At 34.3% G+C, this 25500-nt stretch overlaps 1 protein-coding gene and 1 pseudogene across 1 annotated transcript in view; one reads left to right on the top strand and one right to left on the bottom strand.

Annotated features, from left to right (window-relative positions):
- LOC117694996 (uncharacterized) overlaps window positions 1-25500 on the bottom strand; it is a 352556-nt gene that overhangs the window by 22138 nt on the left and 304918 nt on the right. Inside the window, 1 exon segment of the mRNA XM_076918452.1 lies at window positions 14933-15004. Coding sequence (XP_076774567.1) covers window positions 14933-15004 — 72 coding nt within the window.
- LOC117695542 (large ribosomal subunit protein eL39-like) lies at window positions 20156-20311 on the top strand (annotated as a pseudogene).

The following is a 25500-nucleotide window of genomic DNA, read 5'->3' as shown; positions in this document are numbered from 1 at the left end:
GGAAGGAAAATAGCTAAACCATTATTTCTGTCTTGAATGTCTGGGATTTATTTGTTCTTTATGAAAACATTTGTATTTGTTTGGAATTATTCCAAACAAATTGTTTGTTCTAATACAAGCGGCCACACAATACAATATGTCCTTCCTGAGGGTTTCTGGAATATATGTGTAGAAATGTAAAGTCAAATAATTGCCATGAAATATGTTGGTATGTTAGGTATATAAATTCATTTTGGTGAATTAAGCACAGTAATTTAATAAAATAATTTGTAACTTTTGTTAAATATATATATATATATATATATATATATATATATATATATATATTCAGATTATAGTTTCACTTATCCTGGATATTCTTCATTTATGAAAATCTCCTTTGGCAGATCTAGTCATCTAACATATCTATCCACATAACCTAGGAGAGCCCTACTTTGACAATACTTTACAAAAAAGAGAGAATGATGTCATAATGGGTCTTCCATTATTAAGATAAAGATATCCTCACTGAAAGGAACATCGCTAAATTTCTTGTTATTATTAAATATTAAATTTTAAATACATATTAAATATTGGTAAATATTAAATTTTAAAGGCTAGTAGTGGCTTAGATAATATGTATATACAGCATTGAAAGTTTTTGAAGTAAATTTCCAGAGTTTTCTTTTTTCTGATAAAGATAAGATTAAAAACTTTATTAAAGATTGAATGACTTCAATTCTGTTTTCTTTAAAGATTTATGTATTTTATTTTTATGAGTACACTGTAGCTGTCTTCAGACACACCAGAAGAGGGCATCAGATCCCTTTACAGATGGTTGTGAGCCACCATGTAGTTGCTGGGAATTGAACTCAGAACCTCTGGAAGAGCAGTCAGTGCTCTTAACCACTGAGCCATCTCTCCAACCGGGATGACATCAATTCTAATAATTTATGGGCAGGATACTAAGAAAGTCAATTTTATTTGAGTTCTCTCAAGGAGAAAATATCATCATGCTTTCCAGATCCTTTTTGTGGTCATGTCCTATGGAATATACGTTTCTATATCCAACAGTATATCATCCTCAGTATGGCTGACTTCAATTATAATAGAACAATTTTCCACCTGGCTTCAATGATATGTATTTGAGTCAGAATATTGTTCAATTGCCTATATAGTCCAGCATGGCCTCATCTGAAACTCATATTTTTTTCTTTACTCTCTGTAGTAGCTAGAAAATAGTTGCATTCCACTATTCTCAGGTACAATTCTATGTAGATAATTCAATCCTTTTGCCTCAGCCTCCTGAGTGCTAGGATTATGGACATGAATCATGACATTCAACCAAGATATTTTTAATGATAATATATGCTGCCAATTTTCCACTGTTAAATCTGTCTTCCATACTGTCATACAGTATGATCTCCTTTAAACATAAATCAATCACTACCATAGTTGATGGTTAAAAGTTTTCAGTAACTTTTGATCTCCTCCAGGGTAAATTCGAAATTTCAGTGCTGCCTCACTTAAGTCCACTCCAGGGAGAACTGTCCATATCTCTATCACAGAATATATTAAACTACTCCACAATTTTCTTTTAAATACTTATCCTCTTATTCTGTCTCCTAGCCTGTGGATGAGAAGAATGACCTTCATCATTTTTGTCCTCTTATTACATCTATATATCAGGTACCAATATTTTGTGGGTGAATGCCTAAATTTATTAAAAGCTGAGTGATGTAATTTATATAAACACTAATTTTAGCAGACCTCTAAGGAGACAGCTATTTCATGTTCCTCACCTTATGCACTTCCAGCCATCCACAACAGTGTTTAGCTTAGGTGACTGTACATGGGATGAATACCCAGGTGGAATGGTCTCCTGATGGCTCCTCCTTCAGTTTCTGTCCCATGTTTTGTTTCCATATTTGCTCCCTTGAGCATTTTTGTTACTCATTCTAAGTAGAACTGAGGCATCCCCTCTTGGTCTTCCTTCTTCATGAGCTTCATGTGGTCTGCAGGTTGAGTCTTCGCTAATCCTAGCTTTTGGGCTAACATCCGCTTAACAGTGAATAAATACCCTGTGTGTTCTTTTGTGATTGGGTTAACACACTCAAGATGATAATTTCTAGATCCATCCATTTACCTAAGAATTTCTTGAATTCATTATTTTTAATAGCTGAGTAATATTCCATTGTGTAAATGCACCACATTTTCTGTATCCATTTGTCTGTTGAAGGACATCTGGGTTCTTTCCAATTTATGGCTATTATAAATAAGGCTGCCTTGAAGATAGTGGAGCATATGTCCTTGTTATATGTTGGAGCATCTTCTGGGTATATGCCCAGGAGTGCTATAGCTGGATCCTCAGGTAATGCTATGTCCAGTTTTCTGAGGAACTGCCAGACTGATTTCCAGAGTGGTTGTACCAGCTTGCAACCCCACCAACAATGCAGGAGTGTTCCTCTTTCTTCGCATCCTCGCCAGCATCTACTATCACCTGAGTTTTTGATCTTAGCCATTCTGACTGGTGTGAGGTGGTATCTCAGGGTTGTTTTGATTTGCATTTCCCTGATGACTGAGGATGTTGAACATTTCTTAAGGTGCTTCTCAGCCATTCGAGTTTCCTCTGTTGAGAATTCTTTGTTTAGCTCTGTACCTCATTTTTAATAGGGTTATATGGTTGTCTAGAGTATAATTTCTTGAGTTCTTTGTATATCTTGGATATTAGCCCTCTATTGGATGTAGGATTGGTTAGGATCTTTTCCCAATCTGTTGGTTGCTGATTTGTCTTATTGGCAATGTCCTTTGCCTTACAGAAGCTTTGCAATTTGATGAGGTCCCATTTGTCAATTCTTGATCTTAGAGCATAAGCCATTGGTGTTCTGTTCAGGAACTTATCCCCTGTGCCTAGGTATTTGAGGGTCTTTCCCACTTTCTCTTCTATTAGTTTCAGTGTATCTGGTTTTAAGTTAAGGTTCTTAATCCACTTGGATTTGAGCTTTGTACAAGGAGATATGAATGGATTGATTTGCATCCTTCTACATGTTGACCTCCAGTTGAACCAGCACCATTTGCTGAAAATGCTGTCCATTTTCCACTGGATGGTTTTAGCTCCTTTGTCAAAGATCAAGTGACCATAGGTATGTGGGCTCATTTCTGGATCTTCAGTACTATTCCATTGATCTTCCTGCCTGTCTCTGTACCAATACCATGCAGTTTTTATTACTATTGCCCTGTAGTATAGGTTGAGGTCAGGGATGGTGATTCCCCCAGAAATTCTTTTGTTGTTGAGAATAGTTCTCGCTATCCTGGGTTTTTTGTTGTTCCAAATAAATTTGCAAATTGCTCTTTCTATCTCTATGAAAAATTGGTTTGGAATTTTGATGGGGATTGCATTGAATCTATAGATTGCTTTTGGCAAGATGGCTATTTTTACTATATTAATCCTGCCAATCCAGGAGCATGGGAGATCTTTCCATCTTCTGAGATCTTCTTTAATTTCTTTCTTCAGAGACTTGAAGTTCTTGTCATACATATCTTTTACTTGCTTAGTTAGATTCACTCCAAGATATTTTATATTATTTGTAACTATTGTGAAGGGTGTCATTTCCATAATTTCTTTCTCAGCCTGTTTATCTTTTGAGTATAGGAAGGCTACTGATTTGTTTCAGTTGATTTTATATCCAGCCAATTTACTGAAGTTGTTTATCAGGTTTAGGAGTTCTCTGGTGGAAGTTTTAGGGTCACTTAAGTATACTATCATATCATCCACAAATAGTGAAATTTTGATTTCATCTTACACCAATCAGAATGACTAAGATCAAAATTCAAGTGACAGCATATGCTGGAAGGATGTGGAGAAAGAGGAACACTCCTCCATTGCTGGTGGGATTGCAAACTGGTACAACCTCTCTGGAAATCAATCTGGAGGTTCCTCAGAAAACGAAATAGCTCTACATGAAGACCCAGCTATACCACTCTTGGGCATATACTCAAAAGATGCCCCACCATGCCACAAGGGCATGTGCTCCACTATGTTCATAGCAGCCTTGTTTGTGATAGTCAGAAGCTGGAAACAACCCAGATGTCTCTCATCAGAAGGATGGATACAGAAAATATGGTTCATTTACACAATGGAATACTATTCAGTTATCAAAAATGAGGACATTATGAATTTTGCAAGCCAATTGATGGAATTGGAAAATATTATCCTGAGTGAGGTAACTCAGACACAAAAGGACATGCATGGTATGTACTCACTGTTAAGTGGATAGTAGCCCAAAACACAGAATTCCTAGGACACAACCTATAGACCATAAGAAGTGTAACAAGCAGAAATGCCCAAGTGAGGAGGCTTCAACCCCACTTAGAAAGGGGGGGAGGAGTCTCCAGACATGAATTCCATGAAATGATTTATCTTAGTCTGGACTGATGAGAAAAAATATTATGAAATTATTCAGTGTTGCACACACTGATAAGTAATCAAAGATCTTTAAATATTTTATTTTTTCCCTTTGCTGAGCAGTGCCACTTTGCTGTTGAAATTCCTGCTTATACGAACATCTCTTAGACTCTCCACAGAAGTTTCCCATTAAGTGAAGTGAAGCAGATTACTCAGTGAAGCCAGTATTTGCAATGTAGGGATCTGCCACCACTAGATTTAAACACATATTTGAATCCTAAATGTAGGAGAGATTTAAAATGGAAAGCATGAATAAATGGATTCCCAGTGGGACATTAAAAATTTGAGGTGGAATGCAAAGAGTCCCAAAACCTTGGGATTTTTACAAAACTAGTTATCTAAGGGATGAATAGTTCTGACGGTGTTAATATCATTTCTTCTACCTTAGAAGTTACAGGTAAAGAAACTCATGTTTGAATTAGATCATTATACAGGAAGTAGCTAAATAAACAGTTCTGTCTCCTTAGAGCAATGGTTTGAAAGAATCTCTGTGACTCAATTTAGATATCCTGGGAAGTCTGATTTTCATAAGTAGGCTTCAGAATATGTTCTAGGAGAGAGGAACTTTTTATTTGTATGAATAATTGAGAAAACAGCACACTGTGTCTGCCCCTTTGTTTGCATTCTTACTCCCACTTAATTTTCTATTGTGGATTTTTTACATTATGCTATGGTTTCAATAAAGTTGTTTCTTTTGTAAAAAAAAAAACAAAAACAAAACAAACATACAGAAGGAGAGGGAAATAATTAGGCGAGGCAAAGGGAGAGAGGGACCTGTGTGGGAGACGGGAGGGGAGGTGAAGGGAAAAGAGGAACAGGATCAGGTATGGGAGGGCAGGAGAGAATCTCAGAGGGTCAAGAGAATGAATGGAGATAAGCAACATCAGTGGTAGTGGTGGGTGGGACCCTGTAGAAAGCACCAGAGACCTAGAGGTGAGAGACTCTAAGGACTCAATAGGGTAACCTTAGCCAAAATGCTCAAAATTGGGAAAAGGGAACTGGAAGAGTCAACCTCCAGTAGATAGTCAGGGCCTCAAGTGGAAGGACAGGGTTACTAACCCACAATCAAAATTTCTGACCCAGAACTGTTCTTATCTAAAAGAACTGCAGGGACAAAAAAGGAGAAGAGACTGAAGGAAAGATGGTCCAATGACCAGCCCAACTTGGGCTCCATCTCATGGGAGGTTCCAAGGCCTGACACTATTACTGATACTATCATTTGCTTACAGACTGGCATGTCTGTCATCTTAGAGGCCCTACTAGTAGCTAAATGAGACAAGTGTAGATACTTACACCCAACCATTGGATTAAAGTTGGAGACCCCTATGGAGAAATTAGGGGAAGAATTGAAGAAGCTGAAGGGGAGAGCAGCCCCTTAGAAAGACCAGCAGTCTCAACTTACCAGACCCCAGGGAGCTTCCAGAGACTGAGCCACCAACAAGGAGCATACACTGGCTGGTTCAATGCCCCTGGCATATATATATATATATATATATATATATATATATATATATATATATATATATATATATATATATATATATGGTCTGGCTTCAGTGTGAGAAGATGAGCTTAATCCTGGAGAGCCTTGAGGGCCCAGGGAAAGAGGAGGCCTGGGGTGGGAGATAGCACCCTTTAAGAGGCAAGAGGGAGGAAGAATGAAAGGAGGAACTGTGGGAGGAACTAAAGAGGGCAATGACTGAAATGTAAATAAATAACATAATTTAAATAAATAAATAAGAAAGAATAAGAAAAAATCATACATGTAATCTTTCACTGTGGTATCCTATTGAGACACATATTTAGTTTTACAAGAACTTTTATTACTTTGCCTAAGGCATTTTATGTCAAGGTGAAGCTAGTTTTCACAGATCATAATAACCAGACTTTGGTTTTACAAGTCTTTGTGCAGCTATATACTTTTATTTCTTTGGGACAAATGCATAAGCCTGGAACAACAGGATCATATGTATAATACATGTTTAAGTTCTATTTCATAACTTAATTTGCAGTTTCTAGCAGCAATGTGTGGATATTCTAGTCACTCTGTACTTTCAACGGTGTTCTGTATTGTCAGTGATATTTCTTTTGGCCATTTTTAGTAAGTCATACAATGACTGAAAATGTTGCAAATTATTTTTCATGATTATTTTTATCTGAATACCTTTGATAAATATCAGGTCAAATATTTTTTAATTTGTAGTTTTTCTATTCGTTCATTGAGAATTCATTGTATATTTTGGATATAGCCATATTCAAATAAAGGGTTTGTAAATATTTTTTCTTCTGTATTTTCTATTTTAATTTTATTTATCACTCACAAATAAGATATTTCATACCAATGCTTCAATCTATCAGAATATTTGTGGATTGTGATTCTAATAACTTAGAATGTATATGTTCTTCCCATTATTACAATAATTTGTCTCCCCTCCTCCTCCTCCTTCTTCTATTCCTTCTCCTTCTTTTCCTCCTCTTCTTCGTGTGTGTTTGTTTGTTTGTGTGTGTGTGTGTGTATTGTAGGGTCTCATGTATGTCAAGCTGACCTCAAACATGCTCTACAGAAGATGACTCTGACTTGATCTTCCAGTGTTTGCCTCTAAGTGCTGGCATTAGAGGCAAGAGCAACCATGCCTGGTTTAAATAGTGCTGAGGATCAAACCGGATGCTTTATGTATTACTGAGCAATCACTGAACCAACTGAGTTACATCCTCAGTCCTCTATTAATGGGAAATTGCCTTTATTTATTAGTTTTATATAAAGGTCATGGTAGATATCAAAATTTATCATATTGTAATTTAATATAATATTAGTAATATTAATGACATAGATATTATGATTTATAATATATTAATAATACATATATAAAATATTGCAATCCATAAGTTGTTTAGATTTAGTTTGTCAACTTCTATTTTAAAGGCTATTAAAATTTTGGCTTTAATTATAATAAAAAACAATAAATGACTTTAGAAAGTAATAGTGTCTTAACACTACTGAGCCCTTTGAACCACATAATGGCATGTTTTTCTTTGAGTATATTTTAAAATACTTTAGCAATGTTTTAAATTTTCTAATGTATACTTTTTAGACATATTTTTCATGGCAATCTTTAAAGATTTAACATATTTAAAAGTGATTATCTTAGCTGGGTAGTGGTGGCGCACGCCTTTAATCCCAGCACTTGGGAGGCAGAAGCAGGTGGATTTCAGAGTTTGAGGCCAGCCTGGTCTACAGAGTGAGTTCCCGAACAGCCAGGGCTACACAGAGAAACCCTGTCTCGGGAAAACCAAAAAAGGTGAATATCTTTTAATTATATTTGAGTGTGTGTATGCATGTGAATATGCATGTGTCAAAGCATATGTGGATATCTAAGGACAACTTGCATAAGTGGGTTCTTTTCTTCAACCATGTGGGTCTTGAGGATGAAACTCAGGTCTGGCAGTAAGAGACCTTCTCCTTCTTACTAAATCATTCAAGTATTTAGTATATTTGAATAATATTTTACATGGCATTTTAGAATTTTAATTTCTGATTATTCATGGTTAAAATAAAGATATCCAAATGATTTTTGTACACTGATTTTTAAATCCTAAAATCTTGCTCATTTCATTTATTACATATAGCTTTCAAAATGACTTGGATCAATTTTCTATATAGATAATCAGGTTACCTGTGAATAAAAATCCCTCCATTTATTCACCTTTCTTGGTTGACAATACATAATAAAAATCTCAAGGATTATATTGAATATATAATAAGAATAGACACTTCAGCTTTCTTTCTGACCTTAGAATGAAACACTTATTTCAAGATTAATTCTGATGTTAAATCTATTTTATTTATGACTATTTTCATCAAATGAAGAAAATTCTTTTCCATTTCTTATGTGTTGTGAGTCATCATGGGTAATTGATATTGTCATAGGCAATTTTGGTGTCTACTAAATTACGATAATTTTAATGTATTTACATGGCATAATTATATGGAGTATTTTTCACACTGCTGTAGTTAAAGAAATCACAATAAAATTTATCATTTTACCTATTTTCCTATGTAGTTCACTGTGGTAAGTACTTTTACATTGCTGTTAAATGTAACAGAAGATTTTTTGTTTTTTTTTCCCATCATTTTTTCTTTTATTAGACATTTTTTATTTACATTTCAAATGTTATTCCCTTTCCAGGTTTTCCCTCTGGAAACCCCCTATCCTATCCCCACTCCCCCTCTTTCAATGAGAGTACTTGCCCCCTACCTTGGCATTTCCCTACACTTAGGCTTCATCACCCTCAGGCCCAAGGGCCCTTCTTCCCACATAGAACTGAAATGTATCTTCATTAAATATCTCCCACTTGCTGTGTTCCCATGGTTCAATTTTCTATATTTGTGAATTTAATTAGTTTAGGAATTTTATAGTATTAGTACTTTTATGGCTGGGGTTGTAAGCTGCCTTGTGTGAGTACTGGGAACAGAACTCATTAAGATTGGTTATATCAAGGCCATGCCCTTCCTTCATCTAGAGTTAGAGTTAGTTTGTTTCACTGTTCTTACAAGGGTGAATTTTAGTTGTTAATTTTTGATTGTTCTTTTTTTCTGTATGTGTTTCTTCATTTGTATTGGTTGGATTTTGGTTTTGTTTTTTCAACTTGACACAAATGAAAGACACTGGGGAAGAAGGAATCTTAATCCAGAAAATGGCTCCATATGACTGACCTATACACGTCTATTGGACATTTTGTTGATTAATGAACAATGTAGGAGATGTCTCCTAGGCTGATTGTTTTAGAGTAGAGATCAAGCACTCTGAACCATCCACAGGGAGCAAGCCAGTATGCAGTATTTCTCTATGGTCTCTACTCTACTTCCTGCCTCCAGGTTTTAGCCTTGAGTTCCTGCTCTGATTTCTCTTGTCATTGGTGGGGACATGAAAGCCAAATAAAGACTTGCTTTGCCTAAGTTGCTTTTGGACATGGGTTTTATTACAGCATCACAAAACATTATGGTAGTGTTTATGGTGATAACTTCCTTCTTAACCCTGCTTTTGTTGTATCTCCTAAGTTTTTGGTATATTTTATATTCTTTATTTTTATTTTTTCTACATCAAAGTATTTTTAAATTTTTCATTTGACTTCTTTGATTCATGTGTTGTTTTATAGTATATTGTTTAATTCCAACATATTTGTGGATTATATTTCATAAAATAATTGATAGTCGAAATATTATTTTGAACAAACATGAAATGTAGAAACTAGAAATAACATTTTAATTATGTCTCTAACCCCTTTTCCCACCAGATGGAACTTAAATAAAGTTGAATTTGACTTATACTCACTAAAGAACACCAGGAAAACAAGTTCTCAATATAAGAAGCCTAAAATCTGTGATCAAAAAAAATCTGTCACTCTTTTATACATGCATATTCTTGAGAAATTTTCTACATAGGATTTCTAGCCTTATCTTTTTTCTTGTCTAATATGTCTCTTAAGTTACTTAGGCATCATGGTGATACCTATTATAAAATGAACAAGCAATTATTAATCATAAAAAATCACATACTGCAATTTTTTTACTGCATTAGGGACTTGTAAATTCAGTCAGATTTCAGAACAACAAAAACCCAAATTTACTTTAGTTGTAATAAGGGTTTATTTACTAGAGTCATCTGTCAAGTTCTACATGACAGATATATTTCTATGTACTTCATCAGATAATAGCCACCATTTGGAATTTTCAGTTTATAATTCTATTACTGGTCTTTGAAATATTGTTTTTGAGTTTTGAATGAATTTACTGTTCTTGAAGCTTTTTGGTCTCAAATGCTATGGTCCTTCCCTATTTAGATAAAAACAGTAAGTGAATTAACATTCAGTGGTTTATGAATGGCCAAATTTAAAATAATATTGACTTCAAAGTTTTAATTCTGTTACCCTGTTGATTTAAAAGATACATTGGCATATAAAACTTTTAATAGTAGAAATTAATGTGTTGAGAGTTTTTATGTCAAATTAATTAAAGGTTCTGAATTATTTGTAAGGATTTTTATTTTTCTTTCATTTAGTTAAGAAAAGATACTTCTAAAACTTCAATCCTTTTAAAATATACTGAATCTTATTTTATGACCAACTTAGTGACCTAACCTAGAGAATTTCCATGATTACTTAAGAATGTGTGTTTCTGTTTATTTTTTATGTACTTGCATTTGTTTGTGTGTGCATGCTTTCATGCTTGTATGAAAGGTACTAAACATGTCATATTTACTATAGTATGCTTGTGGAGGTAAGAGTAAAGCCCGCACATCTGGGAGTCAACATATTTCTTTCACCATGTAGATTACAGGATGTACTTCAGATCACCAATATTTACAACAAATGTCTTCACCTTGCCCTTATTTTTTTAAAAAGCAACTCTTGATTTAAAGTCCATATTTCTCCTGATTAACTTTGGTCATTTGTGCTTTCAATTAGTTTTTATTTTCTACCACTGTGCTACACACAGCTCCAGCCCCATTTCCATTTTCAAGGGAAAAAATTTTCATCCTTTAATTTTCTATGTGCACTTATATAATATGGTTTAAATCTGTTATTTTTTAAAAATAAATTGAGACTATCTGTCCTATGACTATAGAATGTATTCCATTTAAATGTAATTACTGATATTGAAGTAATGGATATTTGTTTGTTTTATTTTCCTCCCAGTACTGTGGGTCTTGTTCCTCTCTTCCTACTTTCCTCTGAATTTCATTCACTTTGTTATAGTTACATTCAGTGACAACCATTTCTTCCTTTTGTATATTCCAAAGATGTTTCCTTTTTGGTTACCATTGCAATTGCATAACATATATTAAAGTTACAATCTTGTATTTTAAATTGACAAATATTTCCAACAAGGTGAAAAACTACTGATGGATCTTCTGCATTTTGTTACTACAACAAATACATACATTTATTTTATATACTATAATTATGATAATTAATTTTTTAAATAATTATTTTAACACAAGATCTTATGATGTAGTTGATGTACCCTTGAGAACCTACTGCCTAAGCAGGAGTGTTGGGATTATAGGTTTGTGTTAACAGACCACTTAAAATATTTTTGTCATTTAAATTACATATATTAGAAGTTAGTTGGCAGACAAAAATTACCTGAATGTAGGTTACTCTTTTTGTCTATGTGTCTAATATTACCCAAAATATGATTTCACATTAATGCAAAAGCAAACTCATATGAGAAGCTTTTGATATTAGACGTTATATCACAACTTAGATCAGTAAAACTATACCGATTTAGATGACATTTTAGTCATCTCTTGAACTCAGGGTATTTTTGTTAAGTAATTATTTCTGTTTTCTAAGTATGCCATCTCTTTCACTAATAAAAAAGAAAAATAGTTGTAACATAAGTATTTGTTGAAACTGCTTCCCATTCAATTACTATCAAGGTTCCACCCTACAGCAGATAGCAGATGAGATAGGATGAGTTAAGGGTGGTACAACCATATATGACTTTCAATGTTTTAATTTTCATTTTCCATGTGTATGTTTGAAGTTAATTATATTTCTCTATAGACAAGTATTTATCTTAATTGAAACAATTTTATGTATCCTTTCTTTCACTTCTTAAATAATATCACATTTTATGATTTTGTAGGAAAATAATAATAAATACTGAAAATGAAAATAATTATAGGCTGGCTTTAATTATTTCTTTTCAATAAATTATACTTGTTAAATTCTTACATTACATAAAATTTTTGAAAAAAATTATGAAGAATTCTGGGTTCTTATTGCACACTATAACATAGTAATTTAAATATTTTAAATTTAACTAACAAAGATTTATCACAGAGAGTACTTTAAGCATTTCTAGACTAGAAAAAAATGTGATGGAGATAATGCCAGGGAATACATTCACTTAGACTGCACTTGAACATTAAAAGGTAAGGAGAATGAGTCACATGTTAATTGCCAGTATTAAAACATGTTTGCTTTGAAACAGTTGTATTTGTTTTGATGTTATTTAAGCAGCCAAATGTTTGAGACTTGTTTCTGTTAGTTGTTTTGTATCTATTGACACATTTTAACTCTTTTTTAAGTCATTTAATGAAAATGTAATGGATTTAACTCTTTTGAAGTACCACAACTTCTTCTTCATGAAAACAAGAGGCCAACAGGTATGATGATACTTAAGCACTGCCCTTCTTCCCCATTTTCTCCCAAATGCCAATATTCTCTTACTTTCTGCCTTGACAGCATAAAATGCACTTATTGTTTACGTATATTTTTGGTGCTTTTTAGGAGAATTCTAGCTATTTTAATTAGAATTCCTTTTTCTGGGAAAGCTCACATAGCATCTCTGATAATTGTTAGAATTTTATTTTCTTCTTATAACAAGTTATTAGTTAAGTGCTGTCAAGAAGGAGGTTATTTTTTCCTCCAGACAATAAGAAAGTTATGCTTGGGTCTCTAAGGCATAAATTATAGACAGTAGCAATGAACCAATATTAAATTTAACATAATTAAAATTGAGATTGGGATATAATAAACTCACTAAGGGAAGAACAACCCTTCCTCCCGGCATGTTGAATACAAATGTTAGCAATATTCTCTTTGAAATTAAGGGTAATTTAATTTAATTTAATTTTAATTAAACATGAATATAGAGCCTGCTATAGAGAAACATTCATTGTTAATGTTAGTCAACTCACCTTAAAATTTGTAGGATGTATTTTAAAATACCAAAACGGTTTTAAAATTTGGAATTAATGTGTGGCAGAGCATATTTTATTTACATGAATTTTTTGTTACAATGATAAAATTGCACCCATCTACTTCTATAGACATGGTGTTTAATATATACAGAGATTAAAGGTGATACACTTGAAAGAATAATAGATTTTCAACTAATTTGTGGCACAGAGTTATAGTCAATTCAAGGACAGCAGAATAATGAAGATAAATAAGAAATGATTTGTCAATTGCATTGTGCAGTCTTTAAAAAATTCTAGCAAATTAATGTAAAAGTAATCAAATAACACACATTTCTTCATTAAACAAAACAATATCAGCCTGCAAAAGGTAGCTGAACAACCACTTCAATAAAAGAAGTTACCAGTACATAGAATATCTTATTTTTTGTAGTTGTAAATGCCAGTCAAAACACTGTGGTTATTGATGAATGTTGAATGAAACTATTGTATAAGGTATCTAAAAGTATTTTAACTCTTACTTTTACATTGAGAAAACACAGTAAGATAAATGTTAGACAGCTCTGATTAAAATAATTTGGTTTGTAAATTTGGGCACATTTTTAGATAATTTAGGATAGGGGAAATGAGCACTTATGCTTGTAGCTGTAAATATTTACATATTAACTTCTGGGGCCAATATTAAAAATGCAAATAAATTGTAGTTGTAAAATACCCTCAGATAGAAAGTGTAACATTTTTTCTTCCTTGAGAGCATAATACTGTCTCTGCTACAGAATCTCAGGAGTATATAAAAATTATGTTTAGAATCATTACAATTATGTCTATATTTCTAAAATTTTTATTTTACAGGTTAACTCAATTAAATGTTTAATTGATCAGAAGTCCTTTTTCACTCTTATCTTTCTTATGTCCCCTTTCTAGGTCAGTGTTTCTCAGAGCCCTAGAATCATCAAAATCCTCATCATTATCCAGAGGCTTGTTAAATGATTGAGATCTATAGCATATTCTGACCTTGAGAACCACTTTACAAATTGTTCTCATGTATTCCTATGGCTTCAAATATTATTATCACTGTAGATTTTTCACAAATTATATCTCCAGTTGAATCTTTTACTCTGAGCTCTACTCAAAAGAACCGTCTACTTTAAATTCCATAGGATATATGAAGATACCCTACATGCTCTCAGATAAAACTCATACTCTTGTCCCAGAAACATGATACCCTTCTACTATTCCCCATCTTATTGAAAATTATGGTGAAATTCATCTTGGTTTATGTATCAGACACTTAGTCATCCTTGACACTTTCTACACCTTCAAGTCCCATAGAAAATGGAGTTGACTTTACCTCTAAAAGGTATCTTGAATGTATGTATTGGTTTTCAATTTCATTGCCACCATTATAGTTCAAGTAAGTCTTTTTACCTATCTCACTGTAAGGCCTTTAATCTTTTATTCCCCCAGCTTCTTCTCGGTATGTTCTCACCTACTTCTGAAATGTGTTTAACTATTTCTTTGCCTCTTGGAATAAAGTTATTTACTTGAAGGTTCATAAACATTTGAATGTATCAATGTACTTTGCGTGTAAGCTTTATCCTATCTCATTCATTTCCACACACTGGCACCCTGGTCTTTAATACACTAAATCACAATAGAATGAAAATTAAATAAATTTTTATCCTTAAAATGCCATCATTTTGTTTGATTGAAGGACATACCTGTAACATAATTGTTCTTCAATATACATTAAGTGAATAAATTAACACAAACTACTTACTAATTCATCTCATCCAAACATGTACCAGCAAAGTAGAAATCCTTGATTCTTGCATGGGTGGCTTGGAAAGCACTATGGGAAAAAGGCAAAAAGCAGAGGATTCACTTTTCTTTCTAACAACGATTGTAACATTTAATACTGTAACACTCTGAAAAATCTGAAACAGCTATTATACTAAAATATCTAATATAGTAGTTTTCAACTTGTGGGTTTCATACCCATTGGGGGTTGAATGTTATTTTCACAGGGTTAACCTAAGACTATGAGAAAACACAGTATTGACATTACAATTCATAACAGTAGCAAAATTACAGTTATAAAGTAGAAATAAAGATAATTTTATGATTGGGGGTTCACCAGAACACACAACATGAAGCACTATATTAAGCATTAGGAAGGCGGAGAAGCAGAGCATATATATATATATATATATATATATATATATATATATATATATATTGAATCCTTTAAACTTGCCAAAGGTTATGTTAGCATCAGTATCTTAAGGAGAACATTGGTTCTTTATCAGGTACTCTGAGAATATTCTGATTCTTAAATATTTAGAGCACTAATTTTTTAAGCAAACTGATGGACCAGAATGATTTAAAATAACTGAGTTATTAATCAGATTCTATACTTTTGAAGAATAATGAAATTCCTCTCAGACAGTTCTTTTAAATTCCAGTAGGTATTTTCTATTGATATGTAGAAACAAATAAATACAACCATTTTTCTTTTGATCTACCTCTTGTCAATAATTTATATGTATCCATCCATTTATCTGTGTTCTGTTTTTCATATACTATGTACTTATATATTATATAGCTGTCTAGAAAGAAATATGGCACTTGAATATTAGTGTCACCTTAGTAAAAATATAAATTATGCCTTAGTGGAAAAAAATAGAAATTTTCTGAGGATCCTACTTTGCTTAACTTATTCATTAATATCATTTAATATAACTAGCAATTATATATAAATATAATTCCAACTCTCATCTTTTGCTTGCATGTTAGTTTTTCATGTATTTAAATGATATTAGAACAGAAATTTTCTATGTACCTCTCATTCATTAATTAATGTATTTCATGGTTTATATTTCCATGCATAAAATATATGCTTTCTAGTAGTAAATTATGGAAATAAAGACAAAACAAACATAGAAACAGAACCCTGAGAACATCAAATTGAAAGTAGATTGATGTACTATAGAATACTCTGTAATATTACAGGATATTTATAACACCAAGTTTATTTTGGTCAAAACAAAGTCTTGCGTAGTTCCTATCACAGTATTTTCCTGTCAATGCAATGTAATTTGCTGATATCCCTAGTAATAGAAGCTGTGATTGCTCTCTTGTAAATTTTATAAGTCACTCTACAAGGCTGAGTTTTCTGATATCAACTTTTACACAAAAATATTTTTTCTATAATCACCTTGATTCTATACTTTCATCCTATTCTAGCAAGAAATGATCATCTTTATACTGGTTCATTGATTAGAACATTATTTTCAATTACTACGAATTTTACATTTAGTTCAATTCTTTTCTATTCATCAAATGTATTAAAAGGTTACTTGGTGCCAGATAATGTTCTCAGGAACTGGAAGAAAACATCTACTCTTACTCATCTGTAAGATAGCGATGCTGACCTTGATTAAGAAAATCTCTTTAAGAAATTTTAATTACTTACTTACTTAATTAATTAATACTCTAGATTTTATTCCCCTCCCAGTACACCCTCCTACTGTTCCACACCCTATACCTCTAACCTACCCCCTGTCTCTACAAGGATGTCCCCACCCCTGAGTCCCACCCCACCAGACCTCTAAACTCCCTGGGGCCTCCAGTCTCTTGAGGGTTGCATATTCTCGACTAAACCCAAACCCTTTCAAAAATTATTTTCAAATAAGTCTAGAACTACACAGAAAAGATTAAATCCAAATGACTTCTTTTAAGGAGTCATTTGAATTTAATTTTTAAACGATTTGACAGTGTGATAATAAATTAAGAGTTCAAACTTGCTCGTTGGCTGTAGCTTAGCATTAGAGTACATTCATAGCTTGCTCACAATTCTTAGGTCTATGTTTAGTTTTCCCTAAATCCAGAAGACTGCCAGTTGTTAAATGAATTTGGGCAAGTACATTTAATCCCTCAGTCATCTCATCTGTTGAAGCAGGACGATACACTCTTTGAGATGTATTATATTACATAACATAGGCAAATTATTTAGCACACAGAAGCTGGTGCTACAATCAGGAATTTCATAGGATCAGATGTTTTCAAATATTTTTCAAGGCTAGCAACTGGAACATTGTGTACACTTGTCAAATGGGTTCTTTGTGAGAGTTGAGACTAGATTTGGGTTTCCAAGTTTTATTGTACCAAAAACTATAGATGAAGCAGGTTTTCTGATATTGCTTTAAATGCATATACATGTGCAGTGGACTTTTAACTTTCTCTTAACAATTCAGGTATATAACTTACTAGATTCCATCAATTTTTGTTTGTATATACATTACAGTTTATAATAATTCCAGTAACTGACATATATTCAAATTCAGATATGAAATTCCAATCAAAGAATGAAACTTCAAGAAGGAAAGGTCAATTTTTCAATTGTTATTTACCCATGGTATGGTTTTTCATTTTATGGTTCATAGCTTACAATTTCCTGTACTGCTGCCTTCTTAATTTGTGATATTCTTAGTAATCTAGCAACCACTGTATTACATACTTGCCTACTTCCTGCTATTACTCCTTGGACTATGTCATATATCTAGATGAGTGCTACTATTTTTCAATCAAGTATTTAGTTACAGCTTATGTTCCTATGATAAATCTCCCAGAATGCCTTAGCTGCTTTTATAAAAGGAGAAGACAACTTTGAAATAACTTTCTCAGCCTTTTAAAAGTAGGTTACAGTAGAGCTTTGCTAGTAAAAATTTGTTTTTAATTTTCTAGGTAAAGAAAGGTAGTGTTTTTAGATCCCAAAAATCAATTTATGCAAAATTACATTAAACTGACTTGTAGAAAATATTTTGTTTTACAAGTTTTTAGTTTATCCAAGTCCAAGCAGAGAGAAGGTGGCTAATCACATTCAGAAAAACCACATTTAATAATTTGGCAAAGAATGAAGTCATCAGAATGCTGGTTTTAATATGCACCAGTCATTGATCTATTCTTTTTCACTTTTGAATAATAGCACTTCTATAAAATAGCTTCAGAAGGGATATTAATGCAAAATTTATATAGAGAAAGAATATCATTAAAAGCATCTATAGTTTGTGTTTATATACAAGACAATGTATAAATTCACAAACAATATCATTTTCAAGAACTGGCTCTTCACATGAACATGTGCTGATGATACCAGGCATGGTCATGACAGGATGGCTATAGACCATGAGATCATCATCAGCCATATTTTATCTACTTCTAGAAATATTAAACAAATACAAGTAAAGTACTTTTCCTGCATCAAGAACAAATGACCTTATTACACAGCAATTTTTCTCCCTGTATATTCTGTGTGATTATGTCAAACAATTGATGCTCTATTTTCTGTTGTCTTTGTATGATGGCATTCAAATTTGACATTAAAAATAAAGCATTCAGTGGCTTAAGTAAGGACATATCCTGTTTGTTATTCAACCTTTTTATCAATCAAACTTAGTGAATAGTCTTTGCATATCAACGTTAGAAGATTTATCATGGTCAAACGCTTCCATATTTCAGTGTTCTTTACCTCCAATTTTAACCTAAGAATAATAGGAATACAAGAAGCTGAATGGATAGAACTAGAAAACTTCATCCTGATTGAGGTAACTCAGACCCAAAAGGACATGGACATTATGAACTCACTAATAAGTGGCTATTAGCCAAAAAAGTACAGAATACCCAGGATACAATCCATAGAAATCATAAAAGGTTAACAAGACAAAGGGCATAAGTGAGGATGCCTCAGTCCTACTTGGGAGGCAGAGGGAGGGAGGAAGCTGGGTGGGAGAGCGTACAGGAAGGGGAAAGGGGAACATAATCAGGTATTGGAGGAAACAGGACTGTAGCGTTGAGGGCCAGCATCAAGAATAGAAACAGGAAACCTCTGGTGGTAGGAGTTGGATGTACCAGAGACCTGGGACATCCTCTTAGAGACAGGGGGAAGGAGGAATGGGATTAGGAACTGTCAGAGGGCAGACTAAGAGAGAGATAATGATTGAACTGTAAAAAATAGATTTAAAAGGAAGAAGAGGAAGAGGAAAAAGAGAAGGAGAAGGGGAGGAGAGGGAGGAGGTTGAAGAGGAGGAGAAGGAGGTGGAGGAGGGGGAGAAGGAGAAGGAGGAAATAATCACCACCTTCATCGTCCTGGCTCAACAAAACCATAGAAGAAAACTTTTTAAACCTAAAGAAAGAGATGCCACTTCTGGTTTCCATCTGCCCACTCAGAGCTGACCCTGTACCACAGCAATCTGCACCCTATTCCCACCTGGATTAGTGTCTTCCAGAAGTGCTGACATACCTAAGATAACAGGTAATACCAACACTACTGGCCCAATATCTGGCCCAAGTGGAACCGACCAGAATTCACAGGAACCAGGAACCACAGAGAAGCCCTGGATACACAGCCAATGACATGATCCTTCTGGTTTCCATCTGCCCACCCACCCATCCCCAGTGCTGACCCTGTGCCACAGATATTCGCATCCTCCCAATCCTTCCCAGAGAAAGCATGTCTCCTAGGAGTGCTGAGACACATAAGACCCCATGCTCACAGAAAACAGGAGGGATAAGCTCCCATCAGAGACAGCAAGACCAGCTAACACCAGAGATAACCAGATGCTGAGAGGCAAGTGCAAGAACGTAAGCAATAGAAACCAAGGTTACTTGGCATCATCAGAACCCAGTTCTCCCATCACAGCAAGCCCTGGATATCCTGATACAATACACAAGAAAAACAAGATTTTGATTTAAAATCACATTTCATGATGATGATAGAGAACTTTAAGAAGGACATAAATAACTCCCTTAAAGAAATACAGGAGCACACAGGTAAACAGGTAGAAGCACTTAAAAAGAAAACAAATAAGTCCCTTAAAGAAATATGGGAAAATATAACCAAACAGGTGAAGTAATTGAACAAAACCATTCACAATCTAAAAATGGATTTCTCTTTTTCTTTCCTCTGCCATAGTGCATACTATACCTGATTCAGTTTCTCGCCATGTCTTCTCATAAGACTTTCAGAATCAAGTGATTCCTAGCCAAGGAACAAAAGCAAAATTGTCCTATTGCTTACTGGATCTGGTTGAAAACTGGTAACAAAATCAGATAAAACTCTAAGACAAGACACTGGCAGAGAAGAAAACTGAATCTGTAAGGATTCATACAATGATAAGACTGAGGGTTTATAATGAATTATGGTAATTGATCAGTCCTACCAGATGAATTTCAATATTTTTAACTTAGAGACTTGTTCATGTCTAAATTGGGGTGTCTGTCCAGTAATAAAATTTGGAACCTTTCAAAAAAAAAAAAAAAAGAAATCACAAAGAGAAACAACCCTGGATTTAGAAACCTAGGAAAGAGATCAGGAGTCATAGATGCAAGCATCACCAACAGAATACAAAACATAAAAGAGAGAATTTCAGGTATAGAAGATATCATAAAAAACATTGACAAAACAGTCCAAAAATGAAAACTTACGTCACAAGTGAAAGATCTGTACAAGAAGTTCAAGTCTCTCAAGAAAGAAATCAAAGACCTCAGAAGTTGGAAAGATCTCCTTCCCATGACCATGGATTATCAGGATTAACATAGTAAAAATAGTCATCTTACCAAAAGCTATCTACAGATTCAATGGAATCCCCATCAAAATTCTCTTATTCACAGAGATAGAAAGAGCAATCTCACATTCATTTGGAATAACAGAAAAACACAGGATCCTGAAAACTATTCTCAACAATAACAGAACTTCTGGAAGAATCACCATCTTTGACTTTAAACTGTACTACAGAGCAGTAGTGATAAAAACTGCATTGTATTGGTACAGAGACAGGCAGCAAGATCAAAGGAATAGAATTAAAGATCCAGAAATGAACCCACACACCTATGGTCACTTGATCTTTGACAAAGGAGCTAAAACCATCCAGTGGAAAAAAGACAGCATTTTCAACAAATGGTGCTGGATCAACTGGAGGTCAGCATGTAGAAGAATGCAAATGGATCCATTTTTATCTCCTTGTACAAAGAAAGCTCAAGTCCAAGTGTCGATAAAACCAGATACACTGAAACTATTAGAAGAGAAAGTGGCAAAGAGCCTCGGATACATGAGCACAGAGGAAAAGTTCCTGAACAGAACACCAATGGCTTAGGCTCTAAAATCAACTATAGACAAATGAGACCTTATAAAATTGAAAAGCTTCTGTTAGGCTAAGGACACTGTCATCAGGACAAAACAGCAACCAACAGATTAAGAAAAGAACTTTAACAATCCTACATCTGACAAAGGGCTAATATCCAATATATACAACAAACTCAAAAAGTTAGACTCCATCATACCAAATAACCATATTAAAAATGGGGAACAGAGCTAAACAAAGAATTCCCAACTGAGGAATTATGAATGATAGAGAAGCATCTAAAGAGCTGTTCAACATCCTTAGTCATCAGGGAAATGCAAATTAAAACAATCCTGAGATTCCATGTCACATCAGTCAGAATGGCTAAGATAAAATCTCAGGTAACAGTAGATTCTGGTGAGGATTCAGAGAAAGAGGAACACTCCTCCATTGCTGATGGGATTGCAAGCTGGTACAACCACTCTGGAAATCATTGTAGTGGTTCCTCAGAAAATTGGACACATTACTTGAGGATCCAGTTATACCACTCCTGGGCATATATCCAAAAGATGTTCCAACATATAACAAGGACATATGCTCCACTATGTTCATAGCAGCCTTATTTATAATAGTCAGAAGCTGGAAAGAACCAAGATGTCCTTCAACAGAGGAATGGATACAGAAAATGTGGTACATTTACACAATGGAGTATTACTCAGCCATTAAAAACAATGACTTCATGAAATTCTTAGGCAAATGGATGGAAATAGAAAATATCCTGAGTGAGGTAACCCAATGACAAAAGAACACACGTGGTATGTATTCACTGATAATTAGATACTATGAAAAAAGCTTGGAATACTCATGATACAACTCACAGACCATAAGAAGCTCAAGAAGAAGGAAGACCACAATGTGCATGCTTCATTACTATTTCGTAGAGTGAACAAAATAATCAACAGAGGTACTTGTGATGAAGAGAGGAGGTGGAGCAGAAAAGTCGGGGCAGGATCAGTTGTGAGAGGTAATGGGAAAGATGTACAGAGAGGGGATCAGGTCAGAACATTTAATAGAGGTGTTTAGTGGTGGGAGATGGAGAACTGGGGTAGCCACCATTAAGTCCCAGATGCCCAGAAAGCAAGAGGCTCCCAGGCCCAAAGTGGATGACATTAGCTGAAATACCCAACAGAGGTGAGAACCTGTAGAGAACATTTCCAGAGGTTAGGCATGGCCCCTGGTTGAGTGATGGGGACACACACCTACCTCAAAAATATCAACCCAGAATTGTTGCTGTCTAAAGGAAATACAGGGACAAAGATTAGAGCAGAGACTAAAGGAAAGGCCACCCAGGGACTGTCCCACCTAGCGATTCATCCCATATGCAGACACCAAACCCAAACACTATTGCTGATGCCAAGAAGTGCGTGCTGACAGGAGCCTCATATGGCTCTCTCCTGAGAGGCTTTGCCAGAGCCTGACAAATACACATGGATGCTTTCAGCCAACCATTGGACTGAGCACTGATCCCCAGTGGAGGAGTTAGAGAAAGGTCTGATGGAGCTGAAGTGGTTTGCAACCCCATAGAAAGAACAACAATATCAACCAACTAGAAACCACAGAGCTACCAGGGACTAAGTCACCAACCAAAGAGTAAACATGGAGGGACCCATGGCTTCAGTTGTGTATGCAGTAGAGGACTGCCTTATCTGGCATCAATGGGAGGAAATGCCCTTAGTCCCGTGAAAGTGTGATGCCCCAGTGTAGGGGTATGTTATGGCGGTGAGGTGGGAGTGGGTGGGTGGGTAGGGGAGCACCCTTATAGAAGCAGGGAGACAGGGAAGGGGATAGGAGATTTGTGGAGGGGAAACTGGGAAAGGGGATAACATATAAAATGTAAATAAATAAAATAACCAATAAAAAATTTAAAAATCAGTAAAAAATACTTAATCTAAAAATAAGCTTACTATTTTAAAAGCTCAGTTATTTTTTGAAGTAAATATTATTTCATAATGTGAATTATATATTGCTTATTAATCTTCTTTAAAATAGAAAAATTCAATTAATTATTATACATTTAAAACATTAAAACCTGATCAAATTCTTTCTCTAAAGTTACATAATATTACATGATAAGTTACATGATAGTATAGAATTAGTCTCTACATCTTTCTACTAGCAAAACAGTTCACTTTTAGAGAACTTAATAATTACATATCAGATTAAAGAATATTTAGATCACATAATTTGATTTAGCAGTAGAGGGAAGTCACTGGAAACTGTTAGAATCCCCTTATTTTTGGCAACATTATACATTTACAATTTTTCTTTAAGTACATTTAACAAATTTACAGACCATAGAACCTTGGGGCTTCCCTAACATTTTCCAAAACATAACGTTGGTTTATTTTTTCATAAGCAAACCCAGGAGATCACAGGGAATAAATAAACATGTCAGGAGAAATAATAAAATGAATGTTCCAAAAAATATTTAAAAACAACAAAATGATGGGAATTACTGCCCATAAATAATATTTTTGAAGTTTGGCTTATGGACCAGTTTCTATATTTTCTTCTTTCAGTGGTTCTCAGTTGATAAGTTCTTTGATTTGATAGTATCATAAACTATAAGCACACCTGTTTTATAATTTTGAATTTCCTTAAATAATTATCCAAGAAATTTAAGTCTTTTAGGATATAAAATATTTCTAATTTTTGGTACTTGAAGTATACATTATAGCACTTAGTTTACTGTGTTTAAAGCTATATTACCACTTAACTACATAAATGACATAAGAAAAAGTATGAATCAAAATTAGAACATACAAATGCAATAGAATTCACCTCATGTATTTTTATAGGGCATCAACTGAAGGACTCAGGGGATATTTGAGTATTACAATGTGAAGAACTGGTCTACATATATGTATACAGTTCATTTTCTTTAGGTATACTTAAATACAGTCATGTAAGACAAGCTATTTTGATATTTGATTGCTGATAATTTTAAATTTCTATTTTCCTGTTTCTTTCTGTTTGGCTGGACCCTTAAGCTTTGAAGCCACTGATGATCACAAGAAAATAATCAAGCTAATCTTTCTTTTCAAACTATTTTATATATGTTGCAATAGCTATATAAAATAGAGCCTGCCTATTATGTTCTCCTCAGAAAGCCTCATTGTGTAAGTAAATATTTTCTTTGCAGTCTCTTATTGTGTGGCATATTAACATTTGCACCAAATCCACAAGTAGTGGGGTTGGGTATTTGTTCCCTTTCTGCAGGGATTCTTATCAAAGTAAGAAAAAAATTCTCATACTATGAATTATTTTCATCATAATGATTGGACTGTGTTTTTCAAATGAAAAGAACAGGAAAATAGTATAAAGAACATAATAAAAATGAGAGGAATAAATAAAAACTTAAGTTTGGGGGATATGTGATAACATATAAAGGTGGTTATTTTAAAGAGACAGAACCCATATAGTTTTATATTTATATATTTATTTTCATTAAATTTAATCATTTATTTGGATGTCCAAGTGACTTGGACTTGAGCATAACTCTTTTCTACTTTTAAATTAACACTGCTTTTCTGATGATGGCCAGGCAAGGCCTCAAGTGGAGGGATTTGGGACACCAATCCAATCACAAAAATTTGACCCACAGTTTCTCCTGCCTGCAGGCTATTCTGGGACCAGAGCCTAGCAGAATCATCAAGGAGACCAGAGAGACATCATCCAGCAACTGACCAGAGCAGATGCAGAGTCTCCTGGCCAATCACTAGGCACAGCTCTCAGATAGACATTCTGAGGAGGGTGAGGAACGATGAGAGGAACCAGAGTGGTCAGGGATATCATGAGAACATGGCTCACAGGATCAACTGACTTGGGGATCCTGTAGGGGTCTGTTAGGTGCTCTGCATGTAGGTTATGGCTGAGTAGCTTGTATTCTTGTGGAAATTCTAGCAGTGGGAATAAGAGCTTTCCCTGATACTTTTACTTGTTTTTCCTTTTATTGGGTAGACTCCTCCAGCCTTAAAATGAAGGAAGTGCCTATTGCTATTTCAGGTTTTTATGCTATGTTAGGTTGATGTCCCTGAGAGGCCTGCTCTTTACTCAGAGAGATGGGTGGAGGGGACATTGATCTGGGTGGAGGGGAGAGGAGGTAGAGTGGGAAGACTGGAAGAAGGGGGGGGGGAGCAAGGGAAACCGTGGTCAGCTATAATATATG

The sequence above is a fragment of the Arvicanthis niloticus genome, chromosome X (assembly GCF_011762505.2).
Source record: "Arvicanthis niloticus isolate mArvNil1 chromosome X, mArvNil1.pat.X, whole genome shotgun sequence".
Taxonomy (NCBI): Eukaryota; Metazoa; Chordata; class Mammalia; order Rodentia; family Muridae; genus Arvicanthis; species Arvicanthis niloticus.
The sequence above is the reverse complement of the archived record's forward strand: the minus strand, read 5'-3'. Positions and strand labels throughout refer to the sequence as shown.